This window comes from Orcinus orca, chromosome 2 (genome assembly GCF_937001465.1).
Source record: "Orcinus orca chromosome 2, mOrcOrc1.1, whole genome shotgun sequence".
NCBI lineage: Eukaryota > Metazoa > Chordata > Mammalia > Artiodactyla > Delphinidae > Orcinus > Orcinus orca.
The window spans coordinates 12,846,535-12,869,210 of record NC_064560.1 but is presented as its reverse complement, the minus strand read 5'-3'; the positions used below and the strand labels follow the sequence as shown (position 1 = coordinate 12,869,210).

The following is a 22,676-nucleotide window of genomic DNA, read 5'->3' as shown; positions in this document are numbered from 1 at the left end:
ATAACAGCTAATCTGGATGGCTCTGGTTTATAAGAATTCCTTTCTTTCTAAGAGTTCTACCTTTGTTCCTTCAACTTTCTTCAATGTTCTCAGTTCTTTTTCTTCAGCAAAAGAGAAATGTTACTTTTTATATTGTGTAAAAGAATTAAAATAGGTAATTTTATTATATTATGAAAATACACAGTATACTCATTCATTTCTGCCGAAAGGAAAAATTACCTTGCTTTCTCCTTTCTGTATACCAGTTATCTAAACAGTAAGGAGCCGGGCACTCACAGTTAAAATCGGCTAAAGCTTCAACCTCCCCTCCCCAGCCTTGCCAGGCTGCAGGATGGCTGTAAAGTCAGCACAGGTGACTGACATGTTTACATCAGATAAGGCCGAGCAGAGCGCACAGCACACACAATCAAGCTCCAAGCCAACAACAGGACTACACACGGGTGATAAAAAGCAAACACATACACTCTGACTGTGGACTCCGGTGGACGCCCATGACATCTTCTGAACAGGTTCATCTGAATCATTCGTAAGTCAAGTCTGATGTGAAGTAGCAAGACTAAATAACTAATGACAAATTCCTGACTAGGATACTTCTAGCTGGAGAATTTTGCCTGCCGATAAACGCCATCGGGTTCGGTGTACCATAAGTTACGTAGGGTAGGACCAGTTAAAGTGAGTCAACCACAAACAGTGGATACCACACTGCTTCTGAGATCCAAGGACTCTGCCTGACAAATCACCAACTTCCAGTGACCCACACCACCGTCCCACTCTATGTCAGAGCAAAGAGGAAGGGAGGGAGGGAGGAAGGAAAGAAGAAAAGGAAAGGAAGAATGAGAGAGGAGGGAGGAAAGGAGGAAAGGAAAGGAAAGGGAGGAAGGAAGAGGGAGGAAGGAAGGAAGGAAGAGGAAGGAAGAGGAAGGAAGAGGGAGGAAGGAAGGAAGGAAGAGGAAGGAAGAGGGAGGAAGGAAGGAAGGAAGAGGAAGGAAGAGGGAGGGAGGAAGGAAGGAAGAGGAAGGAAGAGGGAGGAAGGAAGGAAGAGGAAGGAAGAGGGAGGAAGGAAGGAAGGGAGGGAGGGAGGGAGAGGGAAGGAAGGAAGGAAGGGAAGAAAACGGAAGGAAGGAAGGAAGGCAGGAAGGGAAAGGAAAGGAAAGAAGGAAGGAAGGAAGGAAGAAAGGAAGTTAGAAAATTATCAAGCTTTATTTTCAGAGACACTGAGGATTCTAAAGCAGAAGGAAGAACGAAATTGTGAGAAGTGGGTCAGCTGAAAGCGGCTCTCCTTAGAGGGCAGACTCCTCTGTCCGCCAGCCTACCTGGCAGCCGGTCCTCCATCCCCCAGACTTGACGCCCCCATACTGCCCATGTGGGCACCCCTTTTATTATTCTGCCTAAAGCTTCTCTAAACAGAGCTTGAAAAAGTTAGCATCCTCTTAAAAATATATATGTGAAGAAAAATGTATCTTTTTATTCCAATCTTTCCTGTTCAACTTAGAAATACTCAATCAAGACTAGCAGATATGGGCTTCCCCGGTGGCGCAGTGGTTGAGAGTCCGCCTGCCGAGGCAGGGGACGCGGGTTCGTGCCCCGGTCCGGGAAGATCCCACGTGCCGCGGAGTGGCTGGGCCCGTGAGCCATGGCCGCTGGGCCTGCGCGTCCGGAGCCTGTGCTCCGCAGTGGGAGAGGCCGCAACAGTGAGAGGCCCGCGTACCGCAAAAAAAAAAAAAAAAAAAAAAAGAGTAGGAGATGTGGTAAAGGGCTCTCACCCACATTGCTGGGACTACAAACTGGTGCAGCCCCTCCGTGAAACAACCTGGCAACATGTACTGAGAGCCTTAACATATTCATACCCTCTGAACAAGTAACTCCCCCAAAGGGGAATCTGTTCTAAGGAAATCATCCAATATAAGAAAAAGTTTTATACAAAGAGATGTTGATGGCACCATTATTTATGGTAGCAAAGAACTGGAACCAATATACAGGCTATTGAAACTTCATTAGACTTCTAGGCAGTCATTAAAAATTGTCACTGTGAAGAATACTTAATGATATGAGGAAATATAGAGACAGTATAATCTCAAAGAGATTTTTTAAAAAGATATTGGAAAGATACCCACCAAAACATTGACATTGATTGCTTCTGGATAAAATGATCACGGTAATTCTTCACTATATTTGTCAATATTTTTCAAGTTTTTCATATAGAAAATATACCCCCCACACACACACACACGTCTCTCCTCTTAAATGCCACTGAAAACCATGAAAAGCTCTAGTTCACCTAAACAGACGTAAGAAAAAAGAAGTTCCATATAACACAAAACAAAAATATTCACTGTGGCCTATTTACTGGACCAAATTTTCATTGACATGTTTTAAATCTGTGAATATCTGATGCTGAAACTGCAAAAGAAAAGTAAGTCAAAGGGACACACTAGCTTCTCCTAACCTATATTTTTCATTTAAAATGCCTCTTAAATTTGCTCCTGTCCTCCTACTTTGGCTCAATGTGCCAAAAAAAAAGAAGTGTCTTCTGGGTTTATCACAGTTGTTTCTGAACAGTTCTTGCTATGCCAAAGCATTTGAACTTTTCACCTGAGTGCAGGCAGAGCCTAGTTTATGAATGGGTTGTATTCCAAGTGTTCATTTGGAAGGTGGCTGTTTGTTTCAATGCGGAAACGTATTCCAATTCCTAATGGAGTAAAAGCCTGGGGTCTTGGTCCTATGAGGGAGCGGTTAGTTGAAGAGAAAGTTTCTTCTCAGGCTTCTGGGCACAGAAGAAAGCTAGAGCACAGTTTCAAAAAGGTAAAGCTAATTAGCAGCACAGTGAAACGGGTCATTTTGGAACATGGAAACTTCAGGAGTCAGGGAAGACGTGTGAAAGATGCATGAACACCGCAGGCCTTGGGTGTGTGAAAGACGGAGAGGGCAACGTGGTCGGGCTGGAGGAGGATGACTCAGGAAATTCAAGAGTAAAGAAATTAAGTTTCTGCTTATTTAGATGAGTGTCTTCAAATTTTTTAAGACTATGGATGACTCAGTCAGCAAGGCTTCCAGCACCATTCATACCTGGTTATCCCTGGAAACAAAACAATGACAACTGGGCTTCCCTGGTGGTGCAGTGGTTAAGAATCTGCCTGCCAATGCAGGGGACACAGGTTCGAGCCCTGGTCCGGGAAGGTCCCACATGCTGCGGAGCAGCTAAGCCCGTGCGCCACAACTACTGAGCCGTGAGCCACAACTACTGAAGCCGGCACACCTAGAGCCTCTGCAACAAGAGCAAGCCTGCTATGAGAAGCCCGTGCACCACAATGAAGAGCAGGCCCCGCTCAGCGCAACTAGAGAAAGCCTGCGTGCAGCAACAAAGACCAAACGCAGCCAAAAATAAATTTATTTAGAAAAACAAAACAAACAAACAAACAAAAACAATGACAGCGATTGTGTGTATGTTTGTGTGTAGCGGGATTCCAACCTGGGTGTACGGGTATGCAAAATAAACTGTAAATACAAATGTTTCTATTTATAATGCGATAGGTGTTCTTGAAAAACTTTAGGTTCTGCCTAACACTAAAATAGATTTTAGGGAGAACACTCAAAACCTGTGGAAGGCTTAAAAAAAAAAAATGTTGGGCTTCCCTGGTGGCACAGTGGTTGAGAGTCTGCCTGCCGATGCAGGGGACACGGTTTGGTGCCCCGGTCCGGGAGGATCCCACATGCCACGGAGTGGCTGGGCCCGTGAGCCATGGCCGCTGAGCCTGCACGTCCGGAGCCTGTGCTCTGCAATGGGAGAGGCCACAACAGTGAGAGGCCCGCGTAACGCAAAAAAAAAAAGAAAAAAAGAAAAAAAAAATGTTAAAAATATACATGTCCGTCTTCAAAACTGTTTAATTCCTAAGAAAAACAGAAGAAATTTTACCTTTAAAAATACAATTGTGAAGATCATTCAACACAAATAATATAAGGAACGATTGAGTTTATACAGACTAGAACCGAATGCACATAGACTGGACAGAACCATGAAATTAGTTCTTCCAAGACATTGGACCTGGCCACCTGAGTCAAGCAAAGAGCAAGGACAAGGGGGACAGGTGTCCCGCTGTCCTACCTGGTCTGCTCCTTTGGCCACATCAGGTATTTTTGCATCCAGTTGCTGTTATCTGGAGGCATTAAACAGTGCTGTGCCCAAGGAAAACTGTGTAGGGACCAATTTCTGCCTCGTATGTCAGCACTCCCCACTGACCAAACTTGTGTAAACTAATTTGTGTAATGTAAACACGCACATAGCAAAAAAGCCTGCATGATTACGCATTTTCTAAAGTAGATTCAAATCTGTAAAGGAAACCCCACTTTCTTTTCTTCCATCCAGCCTGACCACCGCGTGAAAGCTTCCTCCAGGATACCAACACTTAGGAATTCCAGATGAGAAGTCTGGGATGCATGACCTGAGAAAAGCAGGGCAGCTGCTAGCACACAGGGCACCTCTGTGCACATCAGAAGATGAACTTCCTCTGTGCAGGCAAATTACAAAAAGGGAGCTGTGGCCCTCTGCCGCGGGTGGTTGGCAGTACTGCCCCTTCCACCCAGGTGCCTCTGTGCAGGTTATGTGATTGCAGTGCCATCCAGGTCCCTCATTCTGGGGTCGGTTAATACAGAATACCTTCCTCAACATGCAGGTGGAAACAAAAACAGAGCATGTTTATTACAGTTACAAATAGCACTAAGCTCTGAATGTTAGGGGGTCCAGCAACTTGCAGATAGGATTTGAATCCTAAATGACCAAGCCCAAAGGAATCAATGTAAACAGAAGCAATTTAAATAGGAATACGTGGGACTTCCCTGGCTGTCCAGTAGTTAAGACTCCATGCTTCCACTGCAGGGGGCACGGGTTCTATCCCCAGTCAGGGAACTAAGATCCTGCATGCCAAGAGGCACGCCCCCCCCCCCAAAAAAAGGAATACATGCAAGAGAATGGAAAAAAACAGAACTGTAAAAATAGAAGATGGGAAGCATAATGGCACCTGAGGAAAGGTTCAGCAGGTCCCTGAAAATGACACAGGCTCTTTATGCTTTTTTTTCTTTCTTTTTAATAAATTTATTTATTTATTTTTGGCTGCATTGAGTCTTCATTGCTGCACGCGGGCTTTCTCTAGTTGTAGCGAGCGGGGGCTACTCTCTGTTGCGGTACGCGGGCTTCTCACTGCAGCGGCTTCTCTTGTTGCGGAGCACAGGCTCTAGGTGCGCGCGCTTCAGTAGCTGGGTCTCGCAGGCTCTAGAGTGCAGGCTCAGTAGTTGTGGCTCGCGGGCTCTAGAGCACAGGCTCAGTAGTTGTGGCGCACGGGCTTCGTCGCTCTGTGGCATGTGGGATCTTCCCGGACCAGGGCTTGAACCCGTGTCCCCTGCACTGGCAGGCGGATTCTCAACCACTGTACCACCAGGGAAGCCTCCTTTATGCTTTTGTACGTGCTGCTTACTCTGCCTATGACCGTCTTCTCCAGCCTCTTTGAATGCCAACTCATTCATCAAGATACAACTCAAATAGCACTAACTCTCCCTGGGCAGTTTATGAAGCCTCTGTTGTCTGGAGATCTGTGCACACAACCTGGGGAGAGGGGTCCCTCGTCCAGAAGGATTCCAAGGCTTGAGAACTATCACTGTCCCTCCACCCAGGTGCCACCCAGCAGCCAAGCCTGCACGGCAGGAGACCCAATGGCCGCAGCTGTCTGATCTGATGGCCGCTCTCTTTTTTGTCTCTACCCTTCTCTCCCTCTTATGGAATCTGAAATTAGGATGTAGGGTGACTAAATGCCATCCGAATGGACCTGGATCTGGGGGCAAATAAACATTGTTGCTGTGTGGGGTCTACTTGTACAAAGCAGCTGAGAAAAGACAATATTATTAGAGAAAAGGTTCACGAAAAGTGATGCAAAGATTAGCGAGAAAGCGAGGAAGGAGGAGCTTTGGATCCTGGTCTCTGTTGGACTCTCAACGCCCATCTGTTCCAGGAGCTGCCCCATCACCCCTCCCTGTGTTTTCTTTTAGCTGATCTGACTGTCATTTACAACCAAATAAACCTTGAAGGCAGTTCTGTTAATTCACCAATTTAGCACCTTGTTTACATAATTACATGCCTATCTTCCCACTAGGACTAGGAACTCCTTACAAGCAAAAACTGTCTTTTTCATAATGCTTCCTCTAAGGCCTTAAAGAAAACACCTCAAAAAAAAAAAAAAAAAAAAACCACCCTAAACCAATTACAGGTTATTGGTAGTAGAACTTTAGATATGAAAATGACATGTTACAAAATGAAGTACATCAAATGCTGGATTTACCTATAAATTGGAAGATTTGTGAAAACACCAAAATAGGAAATAACATCATTTCCACATATGAGTAACCTAAGTGCAGATAATAAGAACTCCTTTTGGCTAATAGCCCAAAAGATAACCGTTAATGTAATGGAGAGTGTGAACAGAAGAAAACTATTTAGGTACCCAAACTAGAAAACCTGGGGTTGCCCTCAACTCCTTCCCATCCATTTCCCCCGGGTAGTTACCAAATCCAGCTCAGTCAACTTCCCAAACATCTCTGGGGACACCCTCTCTCTGCCACCACGGAACTGCCCTAGTTCAGACTCTGGTCGCCTCTTACCCAGAGGACAGCAATGGCTTTAGCAGAATCTCCTCTGGTGGCACTGAGTCCCATCACTGACCCATCCCTGGGGTGGCCACAGAAACACCCGAGCACCGCGGGGCTCTGACTTCTCCCTTGTTGCCTGTCACTCCCTCTGTTTAGAAACTTTGATGCTGATTTCCATTTCCGCTAATAGGGTGGAACTAGGTTATTCAGATCAACTCTGCCACTGAAAACAGCTAAACATCCTGAATAAAATATTTTTTCAAACATCTCCTTAAAGGCATCAAAGCGCTGAAGAGGCAGGAGTTACCTTGCCAAAATCTGAGTGAAAGCAGAGTGCGAGAGCCATGAGCTCCCACGGAAGCCACTCGCTCTGACGGCTTTGATGGTCCCGTGGGCTGAGAGGAACAGAAGTCGGATTCCCAAGGTGGGGATCTAATAGGAAACCCTTTCTCCATAAGGGTAGGATCCAAAAGGGTCACAGCCTCAGCGTAAAGGTGATCCCAAAATAAACCCATTCCACCCCCAGGGGACTGCAGCCCAAATGTATATCACCAGCAAGTCCAAAAACTCCCAAGCTATGAGCTTAGTCTAAAATGGCCTTGGTCTGTAGTGCCCCTAAGCCACCTGGCCCAGGAGACAATCCTCTCTAGAGGGACACACTTTCACTCCAAGACTTGAAAATCCTCCTCGAGTAATGGTTCAAGGCAAATGAGCAGCTCATGGCCAAAATTACCAAGCAAACATGGGAACAAGGCACCATGACTAAGAACCAGCAGAAACGTAACATGGTAGAAAGATACCCCGGAAGACTCAAGGTACTAGTATCATCGCTATTCTCACAATGCTTGAAGAATCTTAAATTTAACTTACGGCACGTTTCTGAACACTAGAACTTTGAGAGGCATGCCTGAGGCTGTTAACAGGCCCCAGCTACGTGGAATAAAGCAAAAATGACATTGCAGTGCACTCTTCTATGAAATAAGGTCTCGGATTGTTCAGAAATGCTTTCAATGCCTCCACACAATTGACTTGGTGAGGTTCTAGGAGAGAAGCTGTTGACTCTCCCTGAAACTTCTCTGCCATGTTCACAAGGCAAAGTTCTCGCAGGCGGCTGTGGCCATCGGCTGTTGGTTTGTCATCAGCTTGTGGTTACCCCACATCTCTTATCACCAGCTTGCAGCGAGTCCTCCCCTACTCTCCCAGGCGTTGCTCAACCCGCTCAGCAAACCGCTCTCAACACTCTGCTCAATCCTAGCAAAAACAGCGTACGTGCTGATGAAAATTCAACGTGGAAGGGCTCACAGCACACCCGTGGAGCACTTCAGCGGCTCCACTAAGTCATTCAACAGTATTTATTGGGTACCTACTACATGCAAGCACCGTTCCGGGTGCAGGGAGGTGGCAGCAAATATGACCTGGTCTCAGCTGCTGGTGAGCTGAAGTTAACAGGTTCACAGCCCAGCCGGGGGAGAGAAGTAATAAACATGTAAACACCTCCTTTTCCGACAGTGTCAAGTGTCACAGAGAGGATAAGAGCTGTGTGAGAGTGGAGGGGCTTCTTTAGATGTGGTCAGGGAGGCTCTCGGAGAGGGCAACCCTTCAGCTGACAAAGTAAAATGACAAGGGGCCCGAGGGAAGAACATTCCAGACAAAGAGAAAAGTAAACGCAGAAGCTCTGTGGCTGCTCTGAACTTGGCTTGTGTAAGGAACAGAAGACCAGCGTGGCTGGAAGGGAGAAGGCACAGGGCATAGTTGGGGCCAGGCCAGTAAGAAGTCTAAGCCACTGGAAAGAGCTCGGGCTTTTTTTTTTTTCCTCTTCAAGTTTGTACTTTTTGTTTATTTGGTTTTTAAAAAAATTTTTTTTTGATGTGGACCATTTTTAAAGTCTTTATTGAATTTGTTACAATATTGCTTCTGTTTTATGTTTTGGGTTTTTTGGCCACGAGGCATGCGGGATCTTAGTTCCCTGACCAGGGATCGAACCCTCACCTCCTGCACTGGAAGGTGAAGTCTTAACCACTGGACCGCCAGGGAAGTCCCTCAAGTTTGTTTTTATTTTTTTACTTATTTTTTTCTTTTTACAATGTTTGTAAGTTTCAGGTGTACAGCAAAGTGATTCAGTTATACGTATATAGGGAGGCCTCTGGAAGGTTTTCTCTGAAGAAGTGACAGGACATCATTTACGTTGCCACCGCTGTTGAGAACTGGGACTGAGACAGGGCAAAGGGACCACCGAGGGACCTGAGGGCCCCTGCCATGTTCTAGAGGAAGAGAATTCATACGGAAAGAGAGAAGTATGCAGAGTCAGAACTCAGAAATGCGGGTCAGGAGGGAGAGGTGAGGAAAAGAGAAGGATCAAGGTTGGCTCCTGAGTTTGGGGCTTGAGCACCTGGGTAGATGGTGGTCCATTGACTGAGATGAGGGAGAAATTAGTTCAGGGCATGACGGGAGGTGGGGCAGGGCAGGGAGAGGGAACCAGGAGTCCTGGTGGGGACACATCTGAGGTGCCCGTTAGGTAGTCAAGTGAAATATCAAATAAGAAATTGAAATATGGAGCCCGGCGGGGAGGTCAGAAGGGAAGATGTCCATTTCTTAACTATGAGCGTGAAAAGCCAGGGGACTAAACAAATAAGGTCATGCAGATGAAATACACTCTGTAGTTCCAGAAGAAGACCCTGGACAGAGTCCTGGGGCGCTCTAACATTTAGAGGCTGAAAGAAGGATGAAGAGTTCGATAAGGCACCTAAGGAGTGAAGGAAAACAAGAATAAAACCAAGAAGGTGGCCTCTGGATCTGAAAACATGAAGGTGAGGCTGACAGGGGCAGCTTCCCGGGAACGGTGAGGGTGGAAATGGCAGGTGGGACACAGGGGGGCGGGACAGCCACTACAGACCACAGGACAGAGCGGCTTCAGGCGAGGGTTTTCAACTTCTGCTCTAACAAGGAGCAGAGAAGCAGAGTGGATGCTAACATGAGAGATGTGACACCAAAGGAGGGTTTCTGCTGTCAGGGCTGTTTATTTTGTTTCCGAGATGGGAGGTCCCAGAGCCAGGAACGCCGTCCAACACCAAGTGAGGCAACAATGGAAAGAAAAAGTCTTTTTCTCCAATTCGGTGGCCACCACCCACAGGTGGCTATCGAGCACTTTAGGGAAATCTGAATCATAAGATTTAATTTTAATTAAATGAGATTTAAATAGCCATCTGCGACTAGCAGCCAGCAAACTAGACAGCACGGTGCTCCAGCGCATCTGCAGGCTGATGGATTCGGTGTCCAGAAGCTGGTGGATTGGGTAGCAGGGAGAGTGGAAGGCGATACCTTCTACTTGTTCAACGCCTTCTAAAGCCTTAAAGGTAATCAGCTAGCGGGTGGGGGAGACAGAGGGACAAAACACCAGAGGGAAGTTTAAGGAGAGTGGAAAAGTAAGAAATAGATTCAAAGAGCAGAGAACACCCTGAGAGAGAATAGTACAGTTCCAGGGTTGAGTACCACTTGCTTTTTATGGTAAATTTTAAAGTGGCCCCTGTCAGAACTGTTAAGTTTTTCTCTGGCAAACAAAGCCTCCTCGGCCTTTGAAAATCTGCCCTCAAACTACCTTTTCAACCATCTCCTAGCACTCCCCCTCATTCACCTCTGTGGTTTTCGATCTTCTTGGTGGCAGAACCTTTTTTCCCTTGTACCTGTACAGTATGTATTCCTTGCCCGCAATTAAAAAAAAAAAAAAAAAAGTTGACAACGATGAGAACAAAACCAAGCTGCTGTGGATGAGGCTGAGGCGAGGGATAAATTCCCCCACCAACTCAGCCCCCTCCCCCCAGCCTCAGAGGCACCTCCAGGGAACCCCAGGGTTTGAAACCAAAGAGTTACCCCAGACAGTGCTTCTCAAACTGGAAGGTGCTTACAAATCACCTGTCTTATTAAAATGCACATTCTGCCCCAGAAGGTCTGCAGAGAGGCCCACAGTTCTGCCTTTCCAGCAGGCTCCTGGGTGACGGCTGTTGCCATGCGTCTGTGGATTACACCTGGAGTGAGCGGCGAGGCCCGAGGCCACGGCCACAGCAGAGCCCTCAGCATCATTCACTCGGTCGGCTTACCTTTGCCAGTATTTCCCCTTGGCCACACACACCCCTCCTTGCCTCCTCCAGCTGGGAGATTCTATTCCATCTTCAAGGGCCTCTCAATGTCACATCCTCTTGAACCTTCTCCAAGAGTCCTGGGCAGAAGTAATCATGACCCAGTCGCCCCCACCTCCAAACCCCCCGCACTTTCCCCCTTTCTCACTCTGCTCCAGCCACACAGGCTTCCTTGCAGTTTTCTAATCATGCCAAGTCAGCACCAGCCCCAGGGCCTTTGCATGAGCTATTGCTTCTGCCTAAAATGCCCTCCCCCCAGATATCCTCATGCCCAACCCCTTCATCTTCATCTCTTTACTCAAATGTCTTCTTCTTAAGGTTTATACTCTGACCACCCTATATAACACCCTCCACCCCAGCATTCCTGATACTATAGTCGTTTATACACATGTTTATGCATATGTCTGTTTCCCCTGCAGTTATGAGCAATTTGAAGGTACGGTCCACAATATATTCATTTTGCATCCCAAGCGTCCTGCATAGTGTCCTTATGTTAAAAAAAAAAAAGGTGAAATATCAAATTAATAGCTGACACAACCTGTAACTAATGAATCTGAATTACATTTTTGACTCCTTGAACTGCCTGATCAAGGCGTTAAAGATACAAAAAAGAACATTATAACAAAGCAGAAAAAGACATCAAAGCAAGGGCACAAAGATAACTCTAAAATGATTAACTTGTAACTCAAAGATGCACAAGGATGCCAAGTGCAATGGTGATGTTTTGTCTGTGAACCAGGATAAGAGAACAATTAATTTAACATGCGCTCTAGTAATTTTCCATGTTTTGCCATTTAAAATACTTTAAAAATGATAAAATGAAAGCTAACATTTATTGAGAACTTGCCATGTGCCAGCAACTCTTTAGGCATCTTACAAGTACCAACGTATTTAACCCACATAACCTCCATAATAAGCACTATTAATATCTCCTTTCCTAAAAGAATTGGGACTAAGGTCACACAGCCAACCAGACAGTGTGGCTTCAGAGCCTGAACTCCTAACCACTGCGGACCGGTGAAAAACTATGCTTACTTTGAATGTCAAGGTTTATCTTTAGGTAGGTTACTGTTTTAAAACTCCCTACAAGACTTTTCATAAAGAAGTTTTATATATGCCCTCTTCCTACGTGCTTTGAATATAAGCAATGCTCTTCTTTCTGTAAAGGAAAAACTGTTTTCTCTTTTTCTCCATGCTAATAGCTAATACTTTGTCAAAGCCTTTAAGACTAAGGAAGGAAAGAAAAGATCTCCAAGAAATGAATAACTCCCGGGCCTGTCCCAGGTAGCACAGTTCCACGGTTAAGGGTACGAGATTGAATCCCACCACCTACTAGCACTGTGATCTCGGCAGGTAATTAATTCAACCTCTGCCTGTTCCTACTATTCTTCCGAGCCGCTGGGCTTCCCACCCCACACCATCCCCAACTTATTCTTGCGACGGTTCTTAACTGGGTTCCATGAACCCTCAAGTGGTCCGTGGATAGAATTCAGGGGATCTGTGAACTGGGTAGGATGTATCCTATGTGTTTTCATTAATTTGTTCAAAAGCATTGTTCTAAGAAGGGATCCACAGCCTTCACTGGACTCCCGTGGGGTCCCTGGCACAAAAAGCGGAAATGTGGTTAAAAGTATATACCGAGAAATAAGCTAGGAGGTATTTTTAACTGTTCAAGAAAGGAAATAAACCTGGTTTGGTTGGTAGAGGTGAGAATGTTAAGATATGGAGTCAAGGGAAATACCTAGGTATTCCTAAATAAAACGGCATCTTTTACCTCCCTTCTAACCTTCTAGAAGAAGCTGCCCCACTTCTACTCATTGGCTCCATAAATCTTTAAGCTCTCACACCTGCACACACACATCCAAATCAACCACTGTCTCAAAAGTATATCCATGAACACCGTGGTCTCCAGCACATCTAATTCTGCTAACCTTCCGGCTGACTTTTCTCTTGTCTCACATTTCTTCCTTCTCCATCCCTCCCTCAAAGCCAAGCATCCCAGGTGTTCCTATTTCTCCCTCAGAGATTGAATTTACCCCCATGGCTTCAACCACCAATCCTGCATGGATAACTATCAATTCTCCATCCCAGCCCTAACCTTCACCTGAGCCCCAATGCTACCTTCCAACACCCCGCAGGTGGGCAGTCATTAGACTGTCCACCACCATCACCTGCAACTCAACACGTCTCAAATCAAAAATCTGTGTATCCTTTCTCAACACACAATTCCTTCTCTTAACTTTTCAAGCTCGATCACATGGTCACCATTCTTCCAAGGATTCATCACATGCTGTCAGAGGACAAATCCTGAACATTTTTCCTTATTTTTAACGATATTCCTTCTACTGTATGGCTACTCAAAGTACAGGCTGTGGACCAGCGGCGTCTCATCACCTAAGAGTGTGACAAAAGCAGAATCTCAGGACTCGCCCCAGACCTGCTGAGTCAGAATCTGCATTTTTAAAATGTCCCCAGGTGATTCAAACACACATTAAATTTTAAGAAACACCTGTCTAGCGCTTATTAATATGCTACCAGCCTAACAGCATCGGAATTTGTTCATTTTTAGGTATCAATTACTGAATCCTTATTATGTGCCAATTACAGTGCTAGGCTTTAAATACATTATCTTACCCTCAAAATAATACTGTGAGGTAATCATCATCATCTCCATTTGTAAGAATGAGTAAATTGAGGCTCAAGAGAATAAATCATCTATCTGCTCAAACAGCCCATCAGGATGGAGGCAGGATTTGAACCTAATCTGTCTGAACACAAACCATTTGGCCAAATTGCACCAATTCCCTTAAATTCCAAAATTTGTATCTCCAAGGGTATGTTGGCAGATTTAATTACTCTGGGTGACTGCATTTTCTAATCAACATAAGGTAGATTTTGTTTGTTTATTTACAATTCTTGCTGAAAATCTTTCTAAAGACATAGCAAACAGCAGACAATCCTATCATAGAAAGAGAAATCATGGTCTTGCCAAGGGCATCATTCTGAATATTCAAGTTCATTCTAAGGTAGTCAATAAATGGAGAACAAAATGTATTCTGTTCTCAGGATGTAATCCCAAGTTTTAGGGGGTATGAAAATATTTCCCTAATAATAAACTTTGTGTGTGTGTTGTATGTGTTGTGTGCTTGGCATTCTTCTTTTCTCTAAAGTAAAGGGAAGAAAGAAAAATTGTGTGAGACTAGTTCTTGAATGAATGGTTATTTGGGTTCCATTCACTGGGTTCATCTAATGTCTAGCTCATTACTGTTCTCATTTAATTGCTTCATTACGTTCCATTCAGACACTATTTCATAGTTATTTCACTTTTAAACCCTAGTCTCCTTCTTTTACCTTCTTCAGTGCCCAAATATAAACCCATGAACCTAAAAGACATCACTATTTCTTCAATATTATTTCAATTCCAGGACCTTGTTGAGAATATAACAAAGGCGACGATGCTCAGCTCAGAAAACCGCGTTATCTGCCAAAACACACAAAACATGGCGCATGGGCACCAAGACAATCTTAGACAAGTACTAGGTAAGTACTAGCTCTAACACTAGGATGGATACCTGCCTGATGTCACCTGTCCCTTCTCTGGGAACTGTTCTTCCCCAACTCCAATGGGCAAGAGCTGCCACCTTTTCTCAGCGGCTTGGTCTAGGGAAATGCCACAAATGATGGAAGCCAAACCAGTCAGAATCCTTCCATTGGACTTTTATAACTGAATCGGAGACAGAAAGACCCTTTTGGGGGGTGGAAATTACAAAATGTGAAATTCAGGAAGTATTAGTTCCCTGCCCTGTAGAGGAAACCGGACAGCAATGAGCAAGAATATAGCCAAACGCACCCAACGACACCCAAGCACCTGGTTCCAATTATTGCCAAAGCCCAGCCCCAGCCCTGCTCTCCTGGTCTGCTTACCAATTTGTCCTTCCACCGTGACCTCCAAAACCCTCCTAATATTTACAGATTTTGCCTCTGCTCATCCACATTTCCACAGCTTGCAACCAAAAAAACGAACACTAATGTTGGTTACTTCGAAACACTACGTTTGTTTTAAACAAGTTTTATGCCCTTTCAATTTTTTCTATGCAAAGGTCTTCCTTTAGATATTGAAATAGGCTTTTAAATACTCATTTCTAAAAGGCCCTCATTTCACTCCGCATAAAAATCTTTTAGAATATCTATTTAAAACAAGGCTTGACTCCTAACATTCTACATGCATGCTCCACACACTAATAAAATATAATTGTAAGAAGCTAACTCCCTGATCATTTTTAGTTTAATTCCAAATGTAACAAGACAAAATTGCCTCAAGTCATCTTTTCCTTTATGTATTCAATTATATTCTCTGCTTAAAATACTTAAAATAAAAATTGGCAGTGATCCATTCACTGATGGGTAGTCTAAGTCAGAAAGCAGTAACATATCGAATTAACCACACAAAGTCAAGCTTATTCTTGTCATTGAGAATTACCACCACAATGGACTTGAAATTTTCCACCTTAACTGCAAGTTTCTATATTTCAATCAAATAGACTTGGACTTAATAGACTGCAATGCAGTCTGACTACAGTCAATCCCACAAACTCTTAGTTCACACATCTCTTGCAATCACCACCGATTTCCTTGCCGCAACCATGGCCTTGAAAATTCCCTGAGTGTGGCTGCATTTGCAAGGTTATAATAGCGATGCAACTTTTGTTATACACTATTATTCTTCCTAGTCTGGGGCTCCTAACTTAATGGTAGGAACCTACTCGACTGTAAAAGGAGTCGAATCTTGAAGTTAGAAAAAAAAGTTGGAAATCATCCATTCCAGTCACCTTAACTCACAGATACAAATATCGATACAAAAATAGTTAATAGGCCCAAGGTCAACAGCATTAGAGAAAGAATTAGAACATGGATCCAATGAGCATTTTACTATGGTGTGTAGATGGCTCCCAATCTTGTAAAATGCTTAAAGGATCCTCCATGTAGTAGATGACTACGGCTCCCCTTTAGCGCTCCAAATATATGGTTATTTCTAAATGTCCTTAAGACAAATGCACATGAATTTTAAAAGCAAGAAATTGCTATGTTCATGACATCTTTTCCCATTAATCCTGATCACATTAGAAATGTAGGGAAGGACTGATTTGAATGATCTCTTCCTGCTCTACTAGGCTTTCTCAAATGTCTCCATTCATACACAATACAACTGACAAATTTATTTTCATATTATACTGTAGACTTTGGTGCATACAAGGTCATATGAAAACATTTATCTAAGACTTTGTTACCTAAAATGAAATCAACCAGAAACACATGGCATCTGAGTGTAGATCTCATCTTTATATACCCGTCCTTTCTTTAAAAAAAAAAAAGAAAGAAAGAAAATAAACATTTTTAAAAAGAAGCCTGTGAAACAGACCTTTCTTATGTCAACTCGAGCCCTAAAAATAAAAATATTTGGACAAAAATGTGAGGGGCATTTTTAGCAATCTTTTGCACAGAGGCTAGCACAATGTGCCTGATATATATTTGTTGAATGAATAACATGGTTATACTGCATACTATGGAAACAACTCCTCTGGATGACTACACTTAGACTTGCTAACTTCTCTTGAAAGCAAAAGAAAATGCACTATCTACAAATCACATTATTTTAATAAGCTTTAAGTAGTTTCAAAATATTTCCAATTAGCAAGAAACTCTAAAACAAATGTAGCAATTCAAAAGTATAAAGTAGTAACAGAAGTGGGTACAGTAAAACACCACACAATTACAAGGTTTTCTAAAGTAAACTGGAGTTGGGACTAATTCCCAGACAGCACACCCTTTCAGTGGCATATTATCATCACTACTTTACTAGATTAAACGCTCAGACACAAACACTCTCCTGACCAAAACACCAGAACTTCAAAGGAGATAAAAGCACCCATACATACAGAACTAACAATATTATTTTTTTAAAAAGCAACTAACAGCAACATAATAAAAATACTTAAATTTAGAACATAACTCTAAACTGTACACTTATTACACAGGAAAAATAACACTTTATTTACTTTAATAAAACGTAGGGGGGTTTTGATGCAGTAGTGTCCGCTGTTGCAAAAGCTTGCATTCCTAATTGCTCAAGAAGTTATCAGGAAGTTAAAATGAACTCCAGGCGATCAGGCATTAGGCTGATAGGAATAATCAAGTCTCAACCTTCTTAAAAACAGTCACTGCTTGCAAGCACAATCGATCAATCCTGATACAGTTTCACCTTTTCCCCAGCTCAGCCTGGGAAAGAAAAATACAAATACGATGCTTTTGAGCCATTTCAACCAACTTCACTACACCGAGAATGTGCTTTCGAAATCCAACATGGTTTTCTGTCATTTCTATTATGCTGAAAAGGGCCCACAGACATCCATCGAAATCAAAAGTACGGAAGGCAAGCGTACACTTCTCCTCAGAAGCTAACCAACTGCAGTGGGTAAGGTCATGGTCAAAATTCACAGGCTCATTTAAACTTTCATGGCTCAGCCAACAGCTCCTATCAGATTTCCTGATCCCAAGAAGATTAAAACTGCAAGAGTTTCTCGCTGGAAGATCAGCAGGAAACTATTTCGGACCCTCAGACCGCAGTCCGCATAGCCCGCAGCGGCGCATCTCCAGGACCTCGGGCTAGCGGGTTACGCTAACCTTTCCAAGCCGTCTCCTCCAACCTCTGAAACAACCCCCTCCCCCAAACGGGTGCAGTCAACTCAATACAGCCGTCCACCGCGCCCGCCGAGACCCCCTCCCGCTGTCATCCCCAGGCCGCCCTTCCGCAGTCGGCGACTTCGGCCTGGCTCCCCAAGGTGGGGGAGGAGGTCTGGGGAGCAAGACTCCCCGCCAGGCAGCTCTTCAGCGGGCACAGCGGCAGGGCGATGCGGGAGAGGAGCAGAGGAAGATGCTAAACACCAGAGCCATATTTACATTGGCTTTATCTTTGCCAAAAAGGTTCCTGGCGTCCAAGAATATCGCCTTTAAAGGGAAAAAAGGACCCAAGCACTAAGCCGCTGCCCAAAGCTCCGCGATCTCCAGTATTCTCACCCCCGTGCCTGGTGCGGGGAGGCTTCATAGGCTCCCAGCCTCGGGCAGATACACCTGCCGGACGGCGGAGGACCCGGCCTCCCCCGCCGCCCCCGCAGAGGAAGAAAGCGCCGGGACTCTCGCCCCAACAGCCCCCGCCGGGGTGACAGCCCAGGAGGAGTCGTGCCCCGCACAAACTTCCCAGTTCCCGGGCTGCAGGGGACAGATCGGCCAGCAAGCGGACGCACGGACCGGGGGCGACACTGGTACCCGCCGCAGGGCTCCACTGCAAATGGGACCCCCGCGTCCTGCATCCGGCCCTAGGTCCCTAGGGGGTCCAAGTGGCGCCTGGGCGGCCCCGAGGGGCGGGCGCGCGGCGCGGGGCTGGGGGCACCGAGGCGCCGCGGCGAACGGGCAGCCCCGGAGGGCAAACAGCCGTAGGGCCCGGGCCCCGCTCGGGCTCCCCGCCCCTCAGCAGCTGCAGGGGGCGGAGGGGGAGGAGGAGGCGGCGGACGAGGACGACGACGAGGAGGACGACAAGGAGGACGAGGACGAGGAAAGGGACCGCGCGCCGCAGCCCGAGCCCTTACCGAGTGGTTTACCCCCCACATCAGGACGCTGAGCAGCGGATCGCTGGCCCGAAAGAGCTTCACTTTCTGCGCTACGAAGTGCTTCTTCTTGGTCTTGGTCTTGCTCGCCAGGACGGAGGACCCCAGGTTGCCGGGGGTCGCCATGGCCGCCGCCTCTGTCCCCTCCACCGCCGCGCTCCCGAGGCCGGGGACCCGCCCTCTCTACACGCCGGCCCGGGGAGGCAGCTGCATCCCCCCCGGCGGCGGCCCCGGCGCGCCGTGCCCCGCTCCGGCCGCCGGCACGCTTGTCCCGCTCTGCCCGCTCTGCCCGGCTGGCGAGGGAGGCTGCGCTCGGCTCGCGCTCCGGCCCGCTTCCCGCGCCCGCCGCGGCTCCGAGCTCAGCCCGCGGCTGGACCGGGCGCGCCGCGAGCGGCTTCCGCGTTGGGCGCCGGCGTCATGACGCAGGGGGCGGGCGGGCAGCAGCTGCGGCGCCGCCGGGCGGGGCGCGGAGCGCGAGGCGCGGCCGCGGGACCGTTAAGCTGCGCCCTCGCGCTCCGGCTCTGCGGCGGCCTGGCCGCCCCCGGGTCGCAGGCGAGCTCGGTGCGGCAGCTCCCCGCCGGCCCAGGAGGCCGCGGGGTGGGCGTGCGGCGCGGGGAGCGTGAGAACTCCCGCAAGGTATCCCTTCTGCAGCTCAGGAGAAAAGAGGGAAGGATGGGAAGAGTAGGGAGATCGGAGGAGAGGAGCCCCCAGAGACGGTGGTCAGGCGAAGGAAGGAGGCTCGGGGCATCGCCGCTTACCGGTGCCAAGAATCAGGAGAGCTAGTGAGACGTGAAACGCTGCGTGGAGACCAGGGCTTCCCTAGCACCGAGGGAAAGGACCTGGGCACATGGTTGGCCGCCTCCCAAAGTAGCCCTGCAATGAACTTATTAATCCTTTTGTGCCTTTAACCATCGGGCCTTTTGGACCCTAAACTTGGGCCTTCCCACATGCATGCAGAAGGGAGACTCCCACCTAAGCCGCTGGGCTGTCATTCCCACCACCACTAACGCCCTCCCTAGATGGGACCCTGATTCCTCATTTAGAGCCCTTGGTTTGGCCAGGAGAATCATGCCCCAAATTGCACCTTCTATGTCAAATCCTCCGCGATGTTTCCTATATCCGTTTAATTCATCTCACTCACCTTCCGCGGAAACCTTTTCACTGTCTTCATACACGTACACCTAAATTTAGCCCTTCTTAATGCTGGGAATACCTGAACCACCTCAGGAAGCTGCCATTCCAAGTATGTCTAAAAACCTGTTGTCCCTATATCTTCCCCAGTAATCATAACCCTGTTCAGCCCACCGGGCAAGTCATTATATATCTATCGTCATTAATACTCCCCCTCAAGTATAGTGGTCTCCTACTGTGTACCAGTTAACCTGCTTGGTTCTCTCAGGGAAAGAAAGCATGACAGATCCTGATCCCTTAAGGAGCTTGATGAGTCTCGAAGGGTGGGAAGTGACAGGTCACGTGGTCACCTTCATTTGCTCCTTTTTGCTTTTTGACTGTTTTTTAAACACAGGTGTTGCCCCAACATCCTCTTATTCTTTCACTCTTGCTTCATACTATTGTCCCAAATGTTATCTGCTCCCCCAGCCTCAACCATCACCACTCTTAGTGGTTAAAAAAAAGAACAACCTGAATTTGCAGTGAGAAGAGGTGGGGTTGCCCAGTTCTCCCACCTATTTGAGCAGAGAACCTCTCTGAGCCTCAGGTTCTTTGTGTTAATAACAGAATAATCAGGGTACTTCTGGTGGCGCAGTGGTTAAGAATCCGCCTGCCAATGCAGGGGACGCGTGTTCAAGCCCTGGTCTGGGAGGATCCCACATGCTTCGGAGAAACTAAGCCCTTGCGCCACGACTACTGAGCTTGTGCTCTAGGGCCCACGCACCACAACTACTGAAGCTCGCGTGCCTAGAGCCTGTGATTAGCAACAAAGAGAAGCCACTGCAATAAGAAGCCCGCAGAACCTCAACGAAGAGCAGCCCCCGCTCGCCAGCAACTAGAGAAAGCCCACACGCAGCAACGAAGAGCCAATGCAGCCAAAAATAAATAAATGTATAATAGAATATATATATAATATATATTAGAATATATAATAGAATAATATATAATAGAATAATCAGACACAAAGGTCACTTTAGGGACTACTCTGGGCCTGGTAATTATAATCCTGCCCTACCTACTTTATAGGATGTTCGTTAGAATCAAAATCAACAGTAGACAATGGCTCTGAAAAGCACTCTATAAATCATACAGCACTGTATACATACAAGATGAAATGAAGAGTACTTGTGGATGACCCGTAAACTCTCCCCTGACCTCAGAGAAGTGCCTCGTTGAACATCTCTACATCAATTGCCCACAGACAGCTTAAAAATTGTCTAAAACCAAGTTCAACATTGTCCTTCATCTCACATGTTGGTTCATTTTTCTTTTATATTGAAAATGGCATTCATGTCACTGTGTTACTCCAACCACAAGTTCATTCGTTTAACAAATTTTCATTGACCCAGGCTTCAAAGCTTAGGATCATCACTGATTATTGCCTCTCACCCCCACTCCACATAAACCCTGTTACCAGGTCCTGTCCATGAAAAAAATTGTGCTCCAATATTATCTCTTCCCTGGTGCTCTCACTGGTCCCCCTAGTTGAAATTAATCCATCCACCTCAGTGCTTCCATAGCACTTTATTCTATGATGGCTCTATTGGGTTTAACTGTATATTAATAATGGAAGACGACACGCTAGCTGTGAAGGCTTAAAAGCTGAATTTAGTGATGACAAAGTGTTGAATGAACCTACAGGAAGGGAAGATGGATATGTGTGGGCACTGTCAGGTGAGGTTTCACTTAGGAGGGCGCAAGGTCTGGATGGGCGCACAGTGTCATCCCTGTTAGGGGCAGACTGAGGTGCAGGCATGGAGATGAAAATCCACGTGGTATTTTCAGATAGTAATGAGGAGACCTGTAGCTTTGAAAGGACAGAAATATTTTTCCAACCTTATTAAGATATAAGTGACATATAGCATGGGGTAAGTTTAAGGTGAACAACTCGATGATGTATATATATATATATATATATATAATTTCCACCTTAAGTTTAGTTAACATGTACATCACACATAATTACCGTGTGTGGGTGGGTGTGTGAGTGTGCAGTGAGAACATTTAAGATTTACTCTCTTAGAAACTTTAGAGTTTGTAATAGAATCATGTTAAGGGACAGAATTTTGGGTGATTTAACTTACTTTGAATGGCATTTACGATAATGCCATTCAGGAATAGGTCATGAGATGATTTTTGCCAATGACCTTTCACACTACCTTTGTACTCTGCAGAGGATGTATGTGGTGTAGGAGTTCTAGAGTTGCAGAAATGACCTCAGAAAGTACCTAACCCGGTTCTCACATTATCTACATTAGACAATGGAGATCTAGAGAAGTTTAAGTGATTTCCTGACTTGTTGGGAGACAAACTCTTTGAAGGCAGGGTCTGTGTTATACTCACTCTGTATGCTTCCAATGAACCTAACATACTCCCTTTCCCATAGCACCTATGGCAAACTTTTTATGAATAAATGAAAAGGAAATTTTCATCTCTCACATCAAAGTTACAAGATTCTACACCCAGGAACTGTGTGTGGAGGGGTCCATTTAGAAATACTTTATCGGGAAATTAGGTTAGGTTAGGCATAATATTTAAACTTGAGGGTTAGCCACATTTGGATTTAACAACTTAGCAATTTGATCACTGTTTTCCTTTGGAGTTTGTGTGATAACAAAACAATACACATATCTTTGGTTCAGCATCTAATTCAGGCTGCTTATATATCAAGGGTGGAAGCACCCCAACCATCAACAATCGACAATGGTCTTGATGAGGGGCGTGGCTAGAGAAAGAAGAGGAAGGAAGTTCCATCTCAGGATGGGGATGTGGTCATGTCAGTCAAGGAGAAGGCCATTCCCACCTCTTTGCATTTGGCCTGTTGGGCTGTTCATCCAGCTTCCAAGGCCATCACAGCTGCCAGAAATGCTCCAGCAGCCAAGTTCACCAAGAAGAAGGAAAGAAATGTTGGGAAGATTGAAAGCCTCCCAATACTGACTTGCTTCTGCTTGTTGTTACTTTTTAAAAAAAATACTTTCTTTTACTGTAATCAAGTTTATTTACTGTCCTAGAAGAGTACGGCGAAAGTATTATGTTAACTAAGGTAGGCAATACCAGAAATGGAGGTTGAAATAGGGTG

General features: G+C 45.9%; 1 protein-coding gene across 3 annotated transcripts in view; it reads right to left on the bottom strand.

Annotated features, from left to right (window-relative positions):
- PIP4K2A (phosphatidylinositol-5-phosphate 4-kinase type 2 alpha) overlaps positions 1-18,820 on the bottom strand; it is a 179,020-nt gene extending 160,200 nt beyond the window's left edge. The window contains exon 1 of one of the 3 annotated variants that reach the window (XR_007475274.1): positions 18,410-18,820. Coding sequence is in view for 2 of the 3 variants with exons in the window: in XM_033407853.2 (XP_033263744.1) it covers positions 18,410-18,553 (144 nt within the window). In the remaining variant the exon portion in view is untranslated. The remainder of the gene's footprint in view (positions 1-18,409) is intronic. The other 2 variants (XM_033407853.2, XM_004280946.4) reach the window with 2 other exon arrangements.
- Between the last annotated feature and the right edge of the window lie 3,856 nt (positions 18,821-22,676).